Here is a 21348-nt window from a genome sequence, read left to right as displayed (position 1 = left end):
TGACAAGCGCAGTGACATAGAAACATAGAAATTAGGTGCAGGAGTAGGCCAGTCGGCCCTTCGAGCCTGCACAGCCATTCAATATGATCATGGCTGATCATCCAACTCAGTATCCTGTACCTGCCTTCTCTCCATACCGCATGATCCCATTAGCCACAAGGGCCACATCTAACTCCCTCTTAAATGTAGCCAATGAACTGGCCTCAACTACCTTCTGTGGCAGTGAATTCCAGAGATTCAACACTCTCTGTGTGAAAAATGTTTTTCTCATCTCGGTCCTAAAAGAATTCCCCCTTATCCTTAAACTGTGACCCCTTGTTCTGGACTTCCCCAACATCGGGAACAATCTTCCTGCATCTAGCCTGTCCAACCCCTTAAGAATTTTGTAAGTTTCCATAAGATCTTATAGCGAGTACAAGCCGAGTCTATCCAGTCTTTCTTCATATGAAAGTCCTGACATCCCAGGAATCAGTCTGGTGAACCTTCTCTGTACTCCCTCTATGGCAAGAATGTCTTTCCTCAGATTAGGAGGCCATAACTGTACACAATACTGTGATCTCACCAAGACCCTGTACTGCAGTAGAACCTCCCAGCTCCTATACTCAAATCCTTTTGCTATGAGTGCTAACATACCATTCGCTTTCTTCACTGCCTGCTGCACCTGCATGCCTACTTTCAATGACTGGTGTACCATGACACCCAGGTCTCGTTGCATCTCCCCTTTTCCTAATCGGCCACCATTCAGATAAAGTCTACTTTCCTGTTTTTCCACCAAAGTGGATAACCTCACATTTATCCACATTACACTGCATCTGCCATGCATTTGCCCACACCCAGCCTATCCAAGTCACCTTGCAGCCTCCTAGCATCCTCATAGCTAACGCTGCCCCCCAGCTTCATGTCATCCGCAAACTTGGAGATGTTGCATTCAATTCCCTCGTCCAAATCATTAATATATATTGTAAATAGCTGGGGTCCCAGCATTGAGCCTTGCGGTACCCCACTAGTCACTGCCTGCCATTGTGAAAAGGACCCGTTCACTCTTACTCTTTGCTTCCTGTTTGCCAGCCAGTTCTCTATCCACATCAATACTGAACCCCCAATACCGTGTGCTTTAAGTTTGTATACTAATCTCTTATGTGGGACCTTGTCGAAAACCTTCTGAAAGTCCAGATATAACACATCCACTGGTTCTCCCTTATCCACTCTACTAGTTACATCCTCGAAAAATTCTATAAGATTTGTCAGACATGATTTACCTTTCATAAATCCATGCTGACTTTGCCCAATGATTTCACCACTTTCAAAATGTGCTGCTATCCCATCTTTAATAACTGACTAGCAGTTTCCCCACTACCGATGTTAGACTAACTGGTCTGTAATTCCCCATTTTCTCTCTCCCTCCCTTTTTAAAAAGTGGGGTTACATTATCTACCCTCCAATCCTCAGGAACTACTCCAGAATCTAAAGAGTTTTTAAAAATTATCACTAATGCATCCACTGTTTCTGCGGCTACTTCCTTAAGTACTTTGGGATGCAGCCTATCTGGCCCTGGGGATTTATCGGCCTTTAATCCATTCAATTTACCTAACACTACTTCCCTGGTAACCTGGATTTCACTCAGTTCCTCCATCTCATTTGACTCCCGGTCCCCTGCTATTTCCGGCAGATTATTTATGTCTTCCTAAGTGAAGACAGAACCAAAGTAGTTATTCAATTGGTCTGCCATGTCTTTTTTCCCCATGATCAATTCACCTGTTTCTGACTGCAAGGGACCTACGATGCGGGAACCCTTGAGTGCGGCTTCTTTTCGTTTGAAATAGTCCACGCCCTTACCCGCCAGGTCGCTGTGACAAAATTCCAAATGGACCTTCAGTTTGCTGGGCTCGATGCTCTCCTGGCTCAAAACCTTGGCACAGATAACACATTGTGACTTGACCACGGGTTTTTGAACAATGCTTATGAAGCAGAACTTGCGAAATGCTTCGCTATGCGTGTGCTTTTTGGCAGACATGGTTCACAACACAGTTCGTCTGCGTGTACGTAATCACATACGTGAACAAAATACTGTGTATGGTATGTACCTTTGTTAGGTTCCTAAAAATGTGTTCAACAAATTGATATGGTATTCATGACCCCCGGAAAAACCCCAAACGACCCCCATGGAGCTCATAACCCCCAGGTTTAGAACCGCTACCATAGATGGTAAAAGGCCAGGTATTTCATCTTTTGCAGTTGCATGGAAAATTGTGTTGAGAAGAGCAGTTTGTATTGATGGAAAACACTATCACGGACATCACTACACTTGGGAATGATGGCCAACAAGGGATAGATGCATTTTTTTCTGGAATCACGGTGTAGCTAGTGGAAATTAAAGATGATGATCCATTGAACATAGAAGTTGACAGTGGTAGAAGGAGAGGGAACAGGGCTGAATTGCAGGAAATGTAATCGGGCTCTGAGAACCGTATTGTGATGGATAAGAAGGCATTATTAAGGAAAAACATCTCAGAAGCACTATTGTGGAAGATAATCTGATCACAGTATCCTGATCTTGTTTCACTAAGTAGTGTTCTCTATTGGCTTTTCTATACAACTTATTTGTATATCTCTTCAAGATGCCGCCTTTAAAGTTTGGAAAGCTAAAGTGTCTGTAATCGTAGATCAGACATTTTTTAGAAATCAGTATTGTGGCTGTTTGTACAGTGTCCTTTGCTTGAATTTGCTCTTCATTGCTGTAGATTGGCTATTGCATGCTAGCTATAATGCTTGTTAGTAGTAGCCTCGCCTAGAACGTGCTTTATAGTATTAACAAGTCGCCTACGTCAGGCAGTAGATGTAGCAGCTCGGAGCTGTTACGTACTGCAGATCCTATGCTGTAAGTGCTTTAATAAAAATGTGTTGTATCTTAATGTGTGTTTGGGTCACCTTGATACATGGTGTCAGAAATTGACTGACTTAGTTTATCGGGTTTTATTTTCTTTAATTAGTTTGTGCCTCTGTTATCTCCGTTATGGCTAATTCGTGTCGCCGCCCGAGCCCTCTGATCTTTGACTCAGACATTGCTGAGCTATGGCATCTCTTCGAGCGTGACTCACTATGCTCGCATCGTTCATCGTATTGACCCTCCTGGGATGCGTGCGTCTGTTCTGCTCAATCTTGCGGGACCTGAGGCAAGGAATCAAGCTGACAATTTCACTTTTGCTCCTGCTGTTTTGGATGACCATGGCCAGGTCCTAGCTCCTGCCGAAACTATGGATGACCCTGTTGTTCTGCTAAGAAATTCAGAGAACTGTGTGATCTGCCTTCCAACCACATAATTGAAAGGACAAATTTCTATGCTCGTTTACAGCAGGTCGATGAGCCTATTGAACGATTTATCAGCGATCCTGAAACACATGGCTGCGCGCTGTCGCTTTGGTGAGTTACGGGATGAACTTGTTCAGGACAAGCTGGTAGGGGGCATGATTGAAAGCAAGCTGAGAGCTGAGTTGCTTCGCAACACTGAATTGACCCTCGACCAAGCTATACACTCATGCCGTATTTCGGAGATTACTTCTCCCCATGCTGATCCTGTCTCCTTCAGTCCTCGCCAGCAACATAGCGTTAATCTTAGAGACTTCTCCTCTCGCAAAACCTCAAATGTGCCTGCTACTCGCTGTCAGAACTGTAACTATTTTCATGCGAAGGGTCGTCAGTTCTGTGTTGCTTGCGGAAAAGTCTGCAATTTCTGTAAAAGATTAAACCACTTTGCTCTATGTTGTCGTTCCCGTGGGACTACAAATGCTTCAAGGATAAGCTTACACCTGCTTCAACAGGAGTTCACTGATACTGATTCCCAAGAGCCTGAGTTGTCGGGCAGTGCTGATAACAGCTCTGCTATTCACTCCCTCCTCCCTTTGTCTAACAAGCTACTTGACCCTGAAGTAACTCTGTTCGTGAATAACAGGCCTCCTCTTGCCAAGGTAGATATGGGCGTAAAAGTAAACGTCATGTCATTAAGGTAGTTCAATAAAATTTGCAATGCTGAACGAATAGATAAGGCCTCCGCAACGCTTCGGGCTTACGGGCGAGAGGTCCCGCACCCACTTGGAAAAGATGATTTAAAGTGTACTGTAGATGAACAGACCCGCACCTTACAGTTTTACATTGTTAAAGCAAATTCAGAGACTTTGCTCAGTATCAACGCATGCCATGATCTAGGCCTGGTGTACATTGGACACGCTATCCAGACCCCCACGCAGAACCAATGAACAGCACCTCGCTGAACTGGAGGAATTCACAGTGATGAAGGTCTCGTTTGTGCCGACTGATCGTTTACGCAGCCTGGCTGAACACACGGTTGATGATGAGACTTTACAATTGCTGTCCACAGTTAAACGGGGCGGTTGGCCCACCAAGAAATCCAACATCCCGCTCGAGATACGCCCCTACTTCCTGGTTTGGGAAGCCTGGCGCCACATCAGCAGAAGCAGCCTCTACTGCCGCAACCAGTCCCTCCTCTTCCGTGGTACTCGTTAGCCACCGACATCTTCGAATGGCACGGGAAACACTATCTGGTTCTTGTTGACTCTTACTCGGGCTGGTTCGAGATAGACCTACTGCAAACCATTTCCTCTGAGGCAGTGATTGAGAAGCTGCAACAGCACCTCTCCGTGCATGGCTCCCCTGCACGTATTCAGTCTGACAACGGCAGGCAGTTCACCAGCCAAGCTTTTCAAAAACTTTGCTAAACGATGGGACTTTCAGCACGTTACCAGCTGTCCCGAGTGCCCGCAGTCCAACGGACTCGCCGAAGGCTCCGTTTGGAGTTCGAAACAACTCATGGAACGAGCATACCTTGCCAAATCCGACGTATACCTGGACCTACTCAATCTACGAAACATTGCACGGGATCCCGTACTAGGTTCGCCAGCCCAGCGACTAATGCCTCGCCAAACCCGTGCTCCCCTGCCTGTCTCCCGCAGCTGTTGCAGCCGCATGTTCGTTCACTGCCGGCGGTTCGTAAGCAACTACAACTTAAACGGGACATACAGAAGCGATTCTTCGACGAGTCCAGCAAGCCACTTAAATCTCTTGCACGTGGACTAGTGGTTCGTCTGCAAACCGGCAAGGGCCACGCACGACTGCGGCACATTCACGGCCCTGCCCAGGAGCCACGCTCATAACTGGTCGAAGTGGACGGAGTCATCGACAGATGCAACCGTCAACACATCCTTCCAGTGAAGGAACCTCGTCCTGCGACTACATTTCCTGATGCCCCGTGTCTTGTGTTCGCTCCCACAGTCGGTCCAGCTTCCCCAACTCCAACCGTCGTTCCTGGCGCAGTCTCCCCGTGTCAGTTGATGCCTGGCTCGCCTATGTCGTCTCCCACCAGGCCTGCCGGGTCGCCTGTTGTTTCCCCACTACCCTCCCCAGTCGGTTCTACCGTGAAAGGAGGTGAGGCGGTCTCTTACCGCACGAGGGCCGGTCGTGTTTGTAGGCCACCCGTTAGATATGGCGACTTTGTATAACTTTGCTAATATGTTCTTAACATTCCCTATATATTGCTTAGCCACTGATGTTTCTTTAGTTCTATAAGAAGAGATGTAGATTGGCTATTGCATGCTAGTCAATCATAGTGCTTGTTAGTAGTAGCCCCGCCTAGTACGTGCTTTATAATATTAAGAACTCGCCTACGTCAGGCAGTAGATGTAGCAGCTCGGAGCTGTAAAGTACTGCAGATCCTATGCTGCAAGTGCTTTAATAAAAATGTGTTGTCTCTTAACGTGTGTTTGGGTCACCTTGATACAATTGCTTTGTGCCAGGGGTATGTCATTTTGATGTCAGGGATATGTTTTGTTCATAATATTTTGTGTTTTGGTTATGGGTTCAAAATTAAATTTTGTGAAATGTTGCTCTGCTGTATTTTTACATAAATGTTTAGTCTATTAAATTTTCTGTGTCCCTTGAAATCTCCTCCATATACATTTTCCTTTGTAGTGGATGATTTGCAGTTGTTAATCTTAGTTCTATATTGATTAAATCATGTGTTTTTGGGAAGCTGCTTTCACTTTGAGGCATGAGTCTTAGCTCAATTAATAGCATGTTTACTTCTGAGAAGATGGTAGATTATTTCGGAATTGCAGCCAAAAAAACCTAGACCATACTTCAATGGTACGCTAGGGAGAACTGCACTATTAGATGTGCCATCTTTTGCAAAATATATTTAATGTTGTGATTCCCTGAGTGGATGTAAAAGATTCTGTTTCTACATTGAAATGGAGGGACGTGGTGCAAAGGATGACAGTCGGAACTGGAGGCTTACACAATTCAAGATCAGTAACACGTATATCAGATGAGTCGAAGGCCTGTTCTACAACTTGATTTTGAAATTTTGAAGAACAGGGAAGCTCTAATTTTCGTATTCCCTCTCAGCAAACATCACCTAGAATAGCTTAGATACTATTTAATTGCTTTAGTTTGGCTTGCATTTGGCAAATTGGTAGCCATGTATCCTTTTTAACCACATCAATGCATGTAAGCACTTTGGAAGGTTCTGAAAAAATATTTATCATTGTTTTATTGTCCTTCTGAGTCGTATTATAATCGTATTATTTATTTGTGTTGAAATTCTTTTAATTTTAATTTTCAAATAAAGCCACCAATCCTTTCTCCTAATATTTCTTATAACCAAATATGGTCCACTTTTTAATCATAATTTTGATTTTAAGCTTGCATTCCTAATGAGTTGTAAGTAATTGTTACAAAAATAGAATGCCATTCCATCTGTTTTTAGTTTTGTGTGTAGGTGTTTTAATGTATAATGTTTTAAATCTAATTATATTTTTAAAAGTCATGCTGCAAGTGTTGATTAGTTTATTTTGTTCCCTTCAATAACATATGGCAACAATATTTAGAATTTCTTGTGTTTTGGGTACACTAAGTTTTATTTGTTTTGTTGTATATAGGTTGAATTAAATCTATTTGTCTTCACATAACAGTAGCTGTATTGATGTGAAAATTTTAATATAAGAACATGTTCCAAGTTAAATCAGAAATTGTCATGTCAAGTTTAAATGCAAATGACTGGCTTTTGAAGTGTTGCTTTAAAGAAAAGAGAGAAAAGGAAGTAGCATCTTTTGTGGGAAATTGTAGAGTTGTGTGTAGGTGAATGATTACATTGCCATAAATGTCAAGGTATTAAGAAGGATGAAGCATGAGAAGATGGTGTTAGAGGAAATGAAAATTTGGAAGTTTGGGTTGGTGATTCAAAGATTTGAGGAGATTAACAATTGGTGAACTTGGGGAGAAAAAGTGAGCCATGAACATGGAAATATTAGAAACAGAAAATAGGTGCAGGAGTAGGCTATTCGGCCCTTCGAGCCTGCACCGCCATTCAATATGATCATGGCTGATCATCCAACTCGGTATCCTGTACCTGCCTTCTCTCCATACCCCCTGATCCCTTTAGCCACAAGGGCCACATCTAACTCCCTCTTAAATATAGCCAATGAACTGGCCTCAACTACCTTCTGTGGCAGAGAATTCCAGAGATTTACCACTCTCTGTGTGAAAAAATGTTTTTCTCATCTCGGTCCTAAAAGATTTCCCCCTTATCCTTAAACTGTGACCTCTTGTTCTGGACTTCCCCGACATCGGGAACAATCTTCCTGCATCTAGCCTGTCCAACCCCTTAAGAATTTTGTAAGTTTCTATAAGATCCCCCCTCAACCTTCTAAATTCTAGCGAGTACAGGCCGAGTCTATCCAGTCTTTCTTCATATGAAAGTCCTGACAATATTTAAACAAAAGGATAAGAACTTTGAATTTGATGTGGGGAATAGGGTGACAGAGTATATCAGCAAGGATTTATGATGTCAAATTGTAGCTTGCCAATGAAATAGAACATGTGGTGCAGAGTTTTTTTTTCATTTATTACATTTAGGTTTACATTCTTAAAGTTTACATTCTTGAAGTTTAAAATAGTTATCTGTTTAATTAAACAATGTTGCATTATTGTTCATGCATGGTTATTCATGAATTCTCTGCAGAAACAGAAGGACAGAGAAAAATATAGGCAACAAAAAATCAAAAAATCTTTGGACTTGTCATCTGCAGTTCCACCTCTCACTGTGACAACTGAAAAAGTAAGTGGTAAGATATTTTAAAATACAAATAGTTTAATGTACTGGGTAAATTATAATGGGTATCATAAATTTAAAAAGTCAGATATTGCTACTATCATTCACTTAATAGTAAATCTTAAAAATATTTCAACAGGAATTTAAGCTTTGCTAATACTTGAGCTCTTTCCCATGGACTTAATCTTCTGAATATAGTAGGAATGATATGTAACCAGGTTAAATTAACAACAGATGGATGCTAACTAATTTATATTCCATCTCATTTTTGTTTGCCTCTTTTCTGAAGATACAGTTCAGTATCAAGTTACTGAGATAACTGTTGAACCTGTTTAGTAGATCTTCAGCCAAAGTTGGATTATTACAGTCATGGACTGGCCCTGATGTTGGATTTATCCCCTGGGTCAAAGTTCGTAACGAAAATCAGAATTAATTTCAAGCATCAGGGAGGAGAGGGGTCTGAAATACTTGGAAGCAGTTTTAAAATCTATATGAATAGCTATTTCATGAATTTCTGGTGACTTGGAAGATTTGACTATTCCAATATAAAGTTTAGTTTATTATTGTCACATGTACAAAGGTACAGTGAAAAGCTTTTTGTTGCGTGACTTCTAATCAAAGATAAGACTATAACATGGTTATATTCAATCGTCCACCGTATACAGATAAAGGATAGAGTGTACAACATTTAATGCGTTAAGTCCGATTAAAGATAGTTCAAAAGTCCCTCCAATGAGGAAAATGTGAGGTTAGGATCGCACTCTGACTGATGAGAGGATGGTTCAGTTGCCTGACAACAGCCAGGAAGAAACTGTCCCCGAACCTGCAGGTATGCATTTTCAAACTTGTGTACCTCTTGCCTGATGGGAGAGGAGAAGAGGGAGGGAGAAGAGGGTAAAACTGGACCTTAAGTATACTGGTGGCCTTGCCAGGGCAGGGTGGTGTAGATTAAGTCAATGGAAGGGAAGTTGGTTTGCGTGATGGTCTGGGCTATGTCCACACCTCTATTCAATTTCTTGTGCTCCTGGATGGAGCTGTTCCTGCTGTGATGCATACTGACAAAATGCTTTCTGCGGCACATCTGTAGAGGTTGGTTAGGGATATACTGAACTTTCTAAGCCTTCTAAGGAAGTAGAAGCATTTTAGTGCCTTCTAAAAGTTGTTATTCTAAACTTAGAGCGAGGAAGAATTCTGGAAAGCTAATTGAGGGATGGAGCACAGAAACAGGCCTTTGGCCCAACTTGTTCATGCTGACCAAGATGCTTATCTAAGCCAGCCACCTTTGACGCATACCACGCTACATGTTTCCTATAGTACTTCAATTATTGAGGAAAGGGTGGAGGATTACAGTCATATCCTGATCCCATCTTGCTCTTGCTGCTGGAGCCGCTCAACATCTGCAGAGCAACTTCAGAAGAGAATGTGAACAACAGAAGCCTTAATGCATATCAATATCACCTACTGGGTATAACAAACGAGCAAATTTAAAAATGCTGAAAAGATATTGAAAACTATGAACAAAGGAAGTAATCTTCTAATTACTATTATTGCTAAATGCCAGTTAATTCAGGAATTAATACATGGCAAAACAATGCTATTAGTGGGAAAGCAAGGGTTACTTGCTTGTTTCGAGAAATCAATTGTTGGAGAAAAGTTGGAGAAATCAATATTCATGCCGCTGTTGTAAGCTGCCAAACTGAAATGTGAGATACTGTTCCTCCTGTGATATTCTTATGTTCAGACACAGAATACGAGTTGACACTCTGGTGACCGGATATCGACTGCAGTCAGTGTACTGTGGTTTATTCAATCATTTGAAATCCTCTGACACAAAGGTGGTGCTATTATAACTCCTCTCACCTTCATGAAAAAGTTCTCGCCTTGTTGCCATTTTTGAATATAACATTGTTGACATTTTTTTAAATATAATAAAATGGTATGAATTTATTACAATTCAATTTTCAATTAAAAAACTTTATTGGCATGATAAAAACATTGTTATATTGCCAAAGTATAAAACATGACATACATATTTCAGATGCATAAGCATAAATACAAATATACAGTGCATAGATAGATATGTCCCTGTACATAAGCTCGCAATAGGCCTATAGCCCTTTATTGATTGCTACACGTTCTTGCAGCTGTAAGCAGTACAACACAATAGCAAGTTTAGCAATTCAATATTAATTTCTTACAATCACGTCTGATAGTTTACTTGTATATAACCTGAATAAAATGAGGGCCATCATGCAAATATGTTGCATATACAATGATATGTGCATTTCACAAAATAAACTTTACAAATTAAACTTAACCACTGGGTTTCCCCTTGTTTCTGGGGAAACCCAGTGGTTAAGTTTAATTTGTGAAGTTTATCTACCCTGACCAAAAGTTTCTGACTGTTTAGAACCACATGGACTCAATTTTGATGGAGTCAAACCTTCCTTTTGGCTTAGATTCCAGTCCATCAGTCAATTTTGTTTGACTGTCAACCACACTTAAACCTCCATTTTCAGGCTAGTTCAAACTCTCACTATCTTGTGTACCTTCTTCTATCATTTCTGGTTCATCCGTTGGTACCTGTACTTGAGTGGTAACCAAATTATCTGACGTCTAATTGATCTGGTTGCAAACCTGTCTGTGCTTGCATAGGCATGACATGGTAAATGTGTAATTTTCTCACCTTCCCACTTCCAAACAGCTTGACCAAGTATATCCGTGGTCCGCACTTTCTCACTACTCTTCCAGGTAACCACTTTACCCACCTGTGATGATGGTTTTTCACCATTACCTTCTGATTCAACTCAACCGAGTTCTTGAGTCATAAGAACTCACCAAAAGAACTCACACTTCTGTGCCTTCACTCTTACACTGTGTGTTTCAAGGCGTTTGAGTTCCAACCTTTCATCATATGTCTGCCTGTCAGGGGCTGAGATGCGGATCATCCAAGTAACACACCACACCTTCAATTCCCTGTAGTAATTTTGTCATCAACCCTTGAAAAATCCCTGGGGCTGATGATATACCAAATGGGAGCCTATTGAACCGAAACAATCCCATATGCGCGTTGATAGTCAGCTTGGATTTAGATTCCTCATCTGCACCTAACTGCAAGTAGGCATTTGTCAAGTCCATTTTTGTGAAGACTTGGCCGCCTGTGAGGGTGCTAAACAAATCCTCTGCTGTTGGTAGGATATCTGGTATGCTACTTTCCAGTCTGAAGAAGGGTTTCGGCCCGAAACGTCGCCTATTTTCTTCGCTCCATAGATGCTGCTGCACCCGCTGAGTTTCTCCAGCAATTTTGTGTACTTTCGATCTTCCGGCATCTGCAGTTCCTTCTTGAACACACTGCTACTTTCAAGTACCTGGTTTTCTGTTACCTTGTAATTCCCACAAAGTCTAACACTGCCATCAGGTTTAGGTACAACTACAACTACAACTACAATGGTTGTTGCCCATTCACTACTTTCTACCTTGCTGAAAATGTTCTCAGGTTCAAGTCTTTTCAGTTCTTTCTCAACCTTGTCCTTAAGTGCATACAGCACGGGCCAGGGTTTGCAATGCACTGGTGTCGCATCCTGCTTGACACGTACTTTCGCCTTGTACCCCTTGATTGGCTCTCCCTGGTAGCTGGACACCTTCGGATGTTGCTTGATTACGTCCTCCGGACACTTGAATTCTTCACGAACGAGGAATATCTTGTTCCAGTTGAACTTCAAGATCTGCAACCAATTCCTACCAAGCAAAGCAGGCTTATATCCCTTCACAACTATGAGAGGCAATTCCGCCTGTTGCTCCTTGTACTTAACTGGTACCTGTATGCATCCTAACAAGTACTCACTCTCCAGAGTAACCACGTAGCACGATTCGCTTCTCTTCCAAAGGAATTTGCCTCAGCTTCTCCCAATACACAGATTCTGGAATCATGCTGACAGATGCTCCTGTGTCTGCTTCCATGCTAACATAAGCTCCATTCAACTGGACTTGCACGGACGCATTCTTTGTCTTCTGGTTCGCTAGCTCGTTGCTGCAGTTGGTGTATATGTTGAGAGGCTCTTCCTCTGCCTGCAGTTGATCCACAGAATGAAGATGCTTACTTGTTGTACTCTTCCGCTGCGTGTCTAGAAGTTGTAAGGGGTAACATGAGGGGGAACTTCTTTACTCGGAGAGTAGTGACTGTGTGGAATGAGCTTCCAGTGAAGGTGGTGGAGGCAGGTTCTTTTTTATCATTTAAAAATAAATTGGATAGTTATATGGACGGGAAAGGAATGGGGGGTTATGGTCTGAGCGCAGGTATATGGGACTAGGGGAGAATACGTGTTCGGAATGGACTAGAAGGGTCGAGATGGTCTGTTTCCGTGCTGTAATTGTTATATGGTTATATGGTTGTCCTGACTTCTCTAGAACTCCTCTCTGCCATATCCATTGACAAAGCAGTTTTACCAGCTGTTTCAAATGTCAGGTCATACATACACTGTCATCAGCTTCGGATCCCCTCACTCATCCACACTTGAGAATGTCTTTTAACACCCAATCTTGGAAATTTCCAAAATTACAACGAATTGATCTCTTGAGTGCCACAATAAAATGATTAATATCCTCCGCTGGAAGTTGGCATCTCGTTCCAAATCGATAGCTTTCAACTATACTAAGGGCTTAGGGTCATAATGTTCTGTTAACACGTGGCCCTTGTGGCTAAGGGGATACTAAGAGCTTAGAGTCATAATGTTCTGTTAACTTCTTAAGAATATCCTTCAACGACGTGTCCTTTGGTTTGGCTGGAGCTAACAAATTCTTTACTGTATCATAAACATCGGGACCAATTTCAGTCAGGAAAATTGCTCTTTTATTGCTCTCTGGAGTTGCTTCATTCAAATGTCTTGATTCCGCATCAGAAGCTTCTACTTCAGTAATGTTATTCACAGCAAAGAACCTTTCTAAATGTTCGATGTACGCACTGAACGTTTCCCGGCTTTGCTGGAACTCACTCAATCGTCCGATATACCCGCTGGGCACCGCCATTTTGTATTTCTAACAGTCTCACAGAATTCAAACTTTGTGATCAGATTTTCAGCTTTCCGTGACACTGAATGTTACACAACACTTCTCCGTGCCTCTGTAGAATTCCTTATCTACACAAACAAATAAAACTGGGGAATCCGCGATCCCATCCTTGTCGCCATTTTGTGATATGCTCAGATACAGAATACGAGTTGACAGCGGTGACGAGGTGAGCGGATAGCGACTGCACAGTGTACTGTGGTTTATTCAATTAATTACAATCCTCCGACACAAAGGTGGCACTATTACACCTCCAATTTGCGTTGGGCCTGTTCCGAAGAATCCCTTCCGATAGCCTCCCTATCACTGATATGAGGCTATAATTTCCTGGATAACCTCTACTTCCTTTCTTTTTTTTAATGATAAACATAACAATGATATTGATACATAGGGATCAGGATTACATTAATAACAGGTATAACCTAAATATGAGTCCAGTATCAAAATAGACCTCCTGGTCTCTATGTAAATATAGTTAAATGTTTAAAAGAAAACTTGTATATGTACAAAAAAAAACCCCAATAGATAAAAAGAAAAAAAAAAAAAGAAAAAAAAACCCCCCCTAAACTAGGAAAAAAAAAGCAAAACAGAATCTGAGCTGAGAATTTCAACAATTTAAGTCCCTGTTTGTCGTCAAGTCCGTTCCACCATATAAAGGTAAAATAATTTTTATAACGGTTGGAGAGGGAGCAATTTATGTTGTGTGAAAATGTTGAATAAATCTTCCCCAAGTCTTATCAAATTTAACCAAGGGTTCAACAATGCCATTCCTGATTTTTTTCTAAATATAAACATCATATCGTTTCAGAGTACCAATGGAGTGTGGTCGGAGGGTTAGAGTCTTTCCATTTAAATAAAATAGATCTTCTGGCGATTAATGTGGTAAATGCAATCAGCCGATGGGCAGAACGGGACAAATGAATAGAATCTAACATTGGTAGCCCAAAAACTGCAGTAATGAGGTTGTAAATCAATACCTAAAACTACAGAAATAGTATCAAAGACTTTTCCAATATTTTTCCAAGTGGGCAGGACCAAAACATATGGGTCAGTGAGGCCACTTCAGAATTACATCTGTCACAGGTAGGATTTATATGACCATAACAACGAACTAACTTATCTTTTGACATATGAACTATGTGAACAACCTTGAATTGTATCAGAGCGTCTTGCACTCATTGAGGAAGTATTAACTAATTGAAGAATCCTCTCCCATTTCTCTAGATAGACATTTGGAGTTCAGATAGATATGCCATTTCTCTTTCCCATTATCAATTTGTAATTTCAAAATCAACTCATAAATAGTCGTTATTAATCCTTTCTGATAAGGGTTCAAATGTAAAAATGTTTCCAAGATTTCGGTTTGATGTGGTAACGGAAAAAAGGGTAGAGTAGCCTTCAAAAAATGTCTAATTTGTAAATATCTAAAAAAGTGTGAATTAGGTAAATTATATTTATTGGAGAGTTGTTCGAAAGACATAAAACAACCATCCAAAAACAAATAATGAAAACTACTATTCCCTTCCTCTTCCATAACAGAAAGGCTTGATCAGTACTAGAAGGTTGGAAGAGAAAATTAGATATGATAGGACTCGATAAGATAAAATAATTCAGTCCAAAAAACCTACTAAATTGAAACCATATTCGAAATGTATGTCTTATTATTGGGTTAGTCGTATATTTATTCAATCTCGTAATTGTAAAAGGTAACGAGGCCCCTAGAATAGAAGCCAATGATAGCCCTTGTATAGAATCATGTTCAAGATTTATCCATCCTGGGCATTGGGTAACTTCTTAATCTTTTGTCCAAAACGTTAAATAACGAACATTAACTGCTCAATAGTAGAATCTAAAGTTCGGCAGTGCCAACCACCGTCTTTTTTTGATTTCTGTAAGTATTTTTTACTGGAATTTTTATTCCGCCATGTATATGAAGACATTTTGGAATCAATAATATCAAAGAAGGATTTGGCAATAAAAATTGGTATCTGAAATAAATTCAAAAATGTAGGTAAGATAAACATTTTAATAGCATTGATTCAGCCGATTAAAGATAAGGACATTGGTGGCCATTTAGTAAACTGTTATTTGATATGGTCAATTAAAGGCGTAAAATTAGCTTTAAATAAATCCTTGTGTTTCTTAGTAATTCAAAACTAGATTGTTTAATGGAAAAAGCTTTAGTTTATAACCAGAGAAACTACTAAATTGATTAAGTAATGCTACTATTGCCAGAATAGATTTCTCAGGGTTAGAAATGAATAATAACAGATCATCTGCTTAAAAAGATAGCTTATGTGTCTTATTCCCGCGGACAATACGAAAAATATTAGGCCAAAGGTTCCAAAGCAATATCAAACAGTAAAGGACAATCCTGTCTAATACCTCGAAAGAGCCTGAAAAAAGGGGATCTCTGATTATTGGTAAGTACAGAAGCCTGAGGTATATGATATATCAGCTTGATCCAAGAAATAATTTTTGGACCAATCTTAGATTTTTCAAGTGTATTGAATAAGTATTCCCATGCTACTCTATCAAACGCCTTCTCGACATCAAGTGAAATGACCCATTCTGGGGTTTTATTTGACGCTGTATATATGATATTCATTAATTTCCTAACGTTAAAGTATGAGTAACGATTTTTAATAATAATAATGCATTTTATTTGCTGGCGCCTTTCTGGACACCTAAGGACACCTTACAGGACATAAAATCACAATGCATTTATCAATATTAAAATCAAGTTGATTAAAAATAAAAACAAAAAAAAATACACAAAACATTTTAAGTCATTAAAATCAGGGTGAACATGGTGGAAGTTATGTCGGGTATGCTAATCTAAACAGGTGTGTTTTGAGTTGTGATTTGAATTGATCGATAGTGTCCAGGTGACGGATGGGAGGTGGGAGAGTGTTCCAGAAACGTGGGGCAGAGCAGCTGAAGGCTCTGGCACCCATGGTGCTGAGTCTAAATGTGGGGACAGTTAAAATTGCAGCTGAGGAGGAATGAAGTGACCGGGAAGGGGTGTATGGTAGCAGCAGGTCAGAGAGGTATTGGGGAGCAAGGTGGTGTAGGGCTTTGAAGGTCAGCAGTAAAATCTTGTAGTTAATCCGGTGGTGCACAGGGAGCCAGTGGAGCTGAGTGAGGATGGGTGTGATGTGGTCCGATGATCTGGTGCGGGTGATGATCCGGGCTGCAGAGTTCTGAATGCATTGGAAGCGATGAAGCGATGATAATAAAACCTTTCTGATCTTCAGAAATAATTTGAGATAAAATATTTTCCAATCTCATAGCTAATATTTTGGAAAGAATTTTGGAATCTACATTTAACTATAGGTCTATATGATGTCACTTCAGTAGGGTCTTTATATCAGTCGGGTCAATAAGAATAGTGTCAACAACCTTCGCTGACTCTACTGCTGTCTTGACGATCAGGATGTCGGCATCTCCTTTGGCATGAATCGTGCAGCCCGCCCTCTCAAGGAAGGAACCCAGCATATGAAGAAACCTGTGTTTGTTTACTTTGTTGTCGAGAAACTTTTTCTTCAGCTTCAACAAAGTCTCTCCTGTGAATACTACATTTGGTCCCTTGGAGCTGCCAGTGTGTAGCATCCATGATGGCAGGCCCATCTTCATAACCATCGAAGACAATGGCTGCCTTTCCATACCTATTTGTCACATATGCGACATACATATGACAAATGCTCTCAAAGGTTTGACCTCTTGACCATGGTAGACGTTGCAAGAGTGCACGACCATCAAACACATGGTGAGGGTTGATCTTTGTCAGTTACTTTTTCCTGTGTCTTTGCAATCGTCTGTGGATGAGTGAAAACCCGTCTGCATTCTATCTGCATTTGCTGACCATTATGTTCTTACACTACTTCCTTGCTGCTCACTGGCCTCGTTGATACTCTTGTTCCCTTTTTCTCGTAGTATTACAGTATCCTGGCCATCCTCTAAACTCTTCTTGCAGAAAACACACTCAGCTATGGCTGTCTGTTGTTTATTTGAAAATAGAGACAATACTCATATGTTAAGGTTAGGGTTAGGTTAGGGTTCAATCGGGTAATTACCCTTTCTTAAATACACAATATTCAGATTCCCTTCATACACCTACAAAGTAGAGTACTTTAATGCATTTGAATGCTTAATACTATAGTAATTACTATGACAGGTTATGCAGGCACACCAGCCTTCAAAAAACCTTCAAATGCTCTATAACCCTCTAGTAGTCTTCTCGAGAGCCGAATTATTTTAATAAGATTTGATGACAATTTCTTGAAGGCTTATAATTGTAGTGAAGATAGTTAAAATACATTCAAAGGTTGTTTGAGTGCTAATGAAGGCTATTTCGGACTGAACTGTGGAGTACCACTGTTACCAGTTAGACAAGTTGCCATGTTCCTGAATTTATGAAATATGAAATTTCTCTAATGGCGGACGCTAATTTACATATTATGCAAATTACACCACTTTCCCCATGCTAGGATTTTTTAAGACTTTTAGTAGGGTGTTTAGAGGACCATACTGGAATGTATCGCAATAGAATAAATTATTTTGCAATTAGTCGTGGGTAGCCCCCTCAAATTTGCTAGATTGACTGGACTACTCCACTTCGATCTGCATTCAGCACATCATCCTTAATCAATCTCCCACGATTAATCGCATTTTCTCTTTCCAGTCCCTTTCTGCCATCTGCAGAGAGCATTACCTTCATAATTCACTGGCACGCCTATCCCACCCTGAACAAAAGAGCATTCAACTGCAATAGCAGGAGGTGTACCATTTATTCTTACACCTCCTCCTTCATCACCATCCTGCTTTTCCAGACGAGGCAAAGATTCACAAACACAGTCTCTACTTCTGAGTTACTTCCCGCTGAGTTACTCCAGCATTTTGCGTCCACATAGTCTACTTCTCTTTTGCATGTGGCGCTCCTGATGTGTTCGTCTGAACATCGACAAGACCAAGTGCAGAATTGGCAATTGCTTTGCAGAGCACCTTCTGCTCTGTTTGTAGTGACTATCCTATACTCCCAGGCAGAATATGAGACCGAGAACAGGGGAATGGGGAGTTAAAATGGCTAGAAACTGGGAGTTCCAGCCAGTCCTGGTGGACAGAGTGCAAATGTTTGATTAAATGGTCACCTAGTCTACACTCGGTGTGACCAATGTACAGGAAACCACATCGAGAGCATTCTTCATCTTCTTGCGTTTGAGACAGCAGAAATCTGCAGCACAGTGATGCCATCCGGTTCGACATTTGTAGGTGCCCACCCTAAAAAGGGCGTGTAGATGCTCCAGGTTGGCGCCAAGCTGCGGCACTGCTGCTGTCTCTGTTGCTGTTCGCCTGATTGAGGTCAGTTGACAGTTGTCAGTCAGAGCATTCATTTCAATGGATATCAATGGAGATATTACCACTATTTCTGGCTTTATACTGACTAGCTCCTCTTTCTGTTCCTGATGCAGGATTACAATCCGAAACGTCCACCATTGCTCCCAACACGCTGCTCAACCTGCTGAGTTACCCCAGGCCATTTGTTTCTCCAGATTCCAGCATCTGCAGTCATTGTGGCTCACTTTCGAGTAACTGACCAGTCCACTATGACTGTCTACTCTGTCTCATTAATCCACTTGCTAACATCTTTGGTGATCGACCAAGCCACTCTTTTCCTTCTGGCTAAGAGGTCCTGCTTTTATGGTAAAATCTTGCTTGCCATTAACAATTGAAATTGTGGCTTCCTCTTTGATATAACACAACATTTTACACTCCTTCCACTTTATTCCACTTCTTATTCTCCTGTCTTGTATCTGTACCAGATATTTGGTACAAATTAAAAATAATACAAAGTCATACAAATTCTTAATACAAATTCTTTGAATTACTTTCAAGGTGATCAAATACAATTTCAGTTATTACAAACAAGTTTCAGATGGAAGGCAATTAGAATGGAATTAAATATTTACAGAGATTTTGTTTTGGTTGGGTCTGCATTCACAACTCTGCAATTTCTTGTGGTCTTGAGCAAAGCTGTTGTTGCCAAACCAAGTTGTGATGCATCCCGATGGATGCTTTCCATAGTGCACCTGTAGAAATTTGTATGAGTCAATTGAGACATACTGAATTTCCTTAGTCGTCTGATGGAGTAGGGACATGAATATGTTTTGTTTTTTTTTGCAATAGGGTCAAAGTAGTTGGGTCCAGGACACATTGCTGGTGATATTTTATGCCTTGAAAATTGAAGTTCTTGATCTTCTCCACTTTGATACCATTGATTCTGACTGAAGTGTATTCACCACCTCTTTATCTGAAGTCTGAAATAAGCTCCTCCATCTTTGCTGACATTAAGGGAGAGTTTGCCATCTGGACATGTTATTAAACTATCTAATTCCTTCCTCTTCTCTGTCATCATTATTTGTCAGATCTGGTTTTAATGCGTTATATTTCTATAATTCTATGATGGGATTGATCTGTTAGCAGATGGTATGAATATAGTGGGCTGAATTGTATTTGGAAGATGAAAAGATATGGTTAAACTTCAAAGACCTTCTCACGTGATTCACCAATCCCTTCCTCATACTCGGAGGAACAATTTGAAGTGATGAACATCATAAATAATGTAGAAAACCTTATAACATGAGAACATAGAAACAGAACATAGGTGCAGGAGTAGGCCATTCGGCCCTTCGAGCCTGCACCGCCATTCAATATGATCATGGCTGATCATCCAACTCAGTATCCTGTACCTGCCTTCTCTCTATACCCCCTGACCCCTTTAGCCACAAGGGCCACGTCTAACTCCCTCTTAAATATAGCCAATGAACTGGCCTCAACTGCCTTCTGTGACAGAGAATTCCCGAGATTCACCACTCTCTGTGTGAAAAATGTTTTCCTCATCTCGGTCCTAAAGGATTTCCCCCTTATCCTTAAACTGTGACTCCTTGTTCTGGACTTCCCCAACATCGGGAACAATCTTCCTGCATCTAGCCTGTCCAACCCCTTAAGAGTTTTGTACGTTTCTATAAGAATTTTTGTAAGTTCTATAAGACATTTTTGTTATTCGGTGAATGGTCATAATCTCGAATATACAGCCCAAAAGAGGAATTGTGTGAGTGTGAGGGAAATATTTGAGTCTAAAGGGAAAAGGCTGAGAAATTGGGACCAGCTCCATAAATCATGGATTGCAAGGCTGACTGATTTTCTGTGCTGAAATGATTTTGCATCTTTGAATGTTGTGTATTTATAGTACTTTAGTCCTAATTATGTGTGTGTGTGTGTGAGTGGGGGGGGCTGCTTATATTTAAGATAAAAGTATTCATTTCATGACAGGTAAGATTGCAGTATTATGTGGGGTCAGGTTAATTATGGTCATATTTTAGAATTAAATATTTTATTAGCTAATATAAATTCTGTTCTCTATTATTCATGAATCAAAACTTTTTAGGCATACACCGGCACCAACAGTGGCTTTATATCAGGCTCATTGAAGAGATTGGAAGAAACTACTGCCAGATTTACAAATGCAAATTTCCAGGAAGTACCGACTCAATCTTCAAGTGGGAATGACGACATTGAAATTAAAGGCTTGGAAATCAAGGGGAAGAAATCTGCAGGGTATGGTTCAGGTCAGAGAGGAAGGAAGCCAGGAAAGAATTCAGCGTGTCTTTCTGTTACAACAGCATCATCAAGCCCTTTTTCACAAGGTAAGATTACTGCAGTTATTTGCTATCTTGTTTTGTTTTAACATACTGGCAACCGACTTCCACTTTCTGTTCTGATGGCTATTCAGCATATAAATATTTGCAAAGAATTAGAGTGAAGGCAGATTAATTGTAGTTCAAACAAAAAAAGGTTTAAAATAGGGCATAATGAATGGAATCAATATGAAGGATGTTGTGGATCTTGCGATCGTTAATTTATTATATTTGAATCTACCCAAATGACTAAATAATTGCCTGTTATTGCAATTTTTTTTAATTTTTGCTTTCAGTATAACGATTACATGTGGTATAACAAGTAAACATGTTATGCTGCTTAAAAATAATATTTTTACATTTTAAATGGGTAGGTTTAAGCATTGTTGCTATTTAATATTTAAATAAGTCTAAAGAACTGTGAGAAAATAGAATTGTGTTTTTATTTCCAAATTTGATTTCATC

At 40.5% G+C, this 21348-nt stretch overlaps 1 protein-coding gene across 13 annotated transcripts in view; it reads left to right on the top strand.

Annotated features, from left to right (window-relative positions):
* The window catches only part of mllt10 (MLLT10 histone lysine methyltransferase DOT1L cofactor), a 227184-nt gene that overhangs the window by 95017 nt on the left and 110819 nt on the right, over positions 1–21348 (top strand). For all 13 annotated transcript variants that reach the window (XM_055652561.1, XM_055652641.1, XM_055652615.1 and 10 more), the window contains 2 exons: positions 8033–8128; positions 20634–20892. In XM_055652561.1, coding sequence (XP_055508536.1) covers positions 8033–8128; positions 20634–20892 — 355 coding nt within the window. The remainder of the gene's footprint in view (positions 1–8032; positions 8129–20633; positions 20893–21348) is intronic.

The sequence above is a fragment of the Leucoraja erinacea genome, chromosome 2 (assembly GCF_028641065.1).
Source record: "Leucoraja erinacea ecotype New England chromosome 2, Leri_hhj_1, whole genome shotgun sequence".
Classification (NCBI taxonomy): Eukaryota; Metazoa; Chordata; class Chondrichthyes; order Rajiformes; family Rajidae; genus Leucoraja; species Leucoraja erinaceus.
The sequence above is the reverse complement of the archived record's forward strand: the minus strand, read 5'-3'. Positions and strand labels throughout refer to the sequence as shown.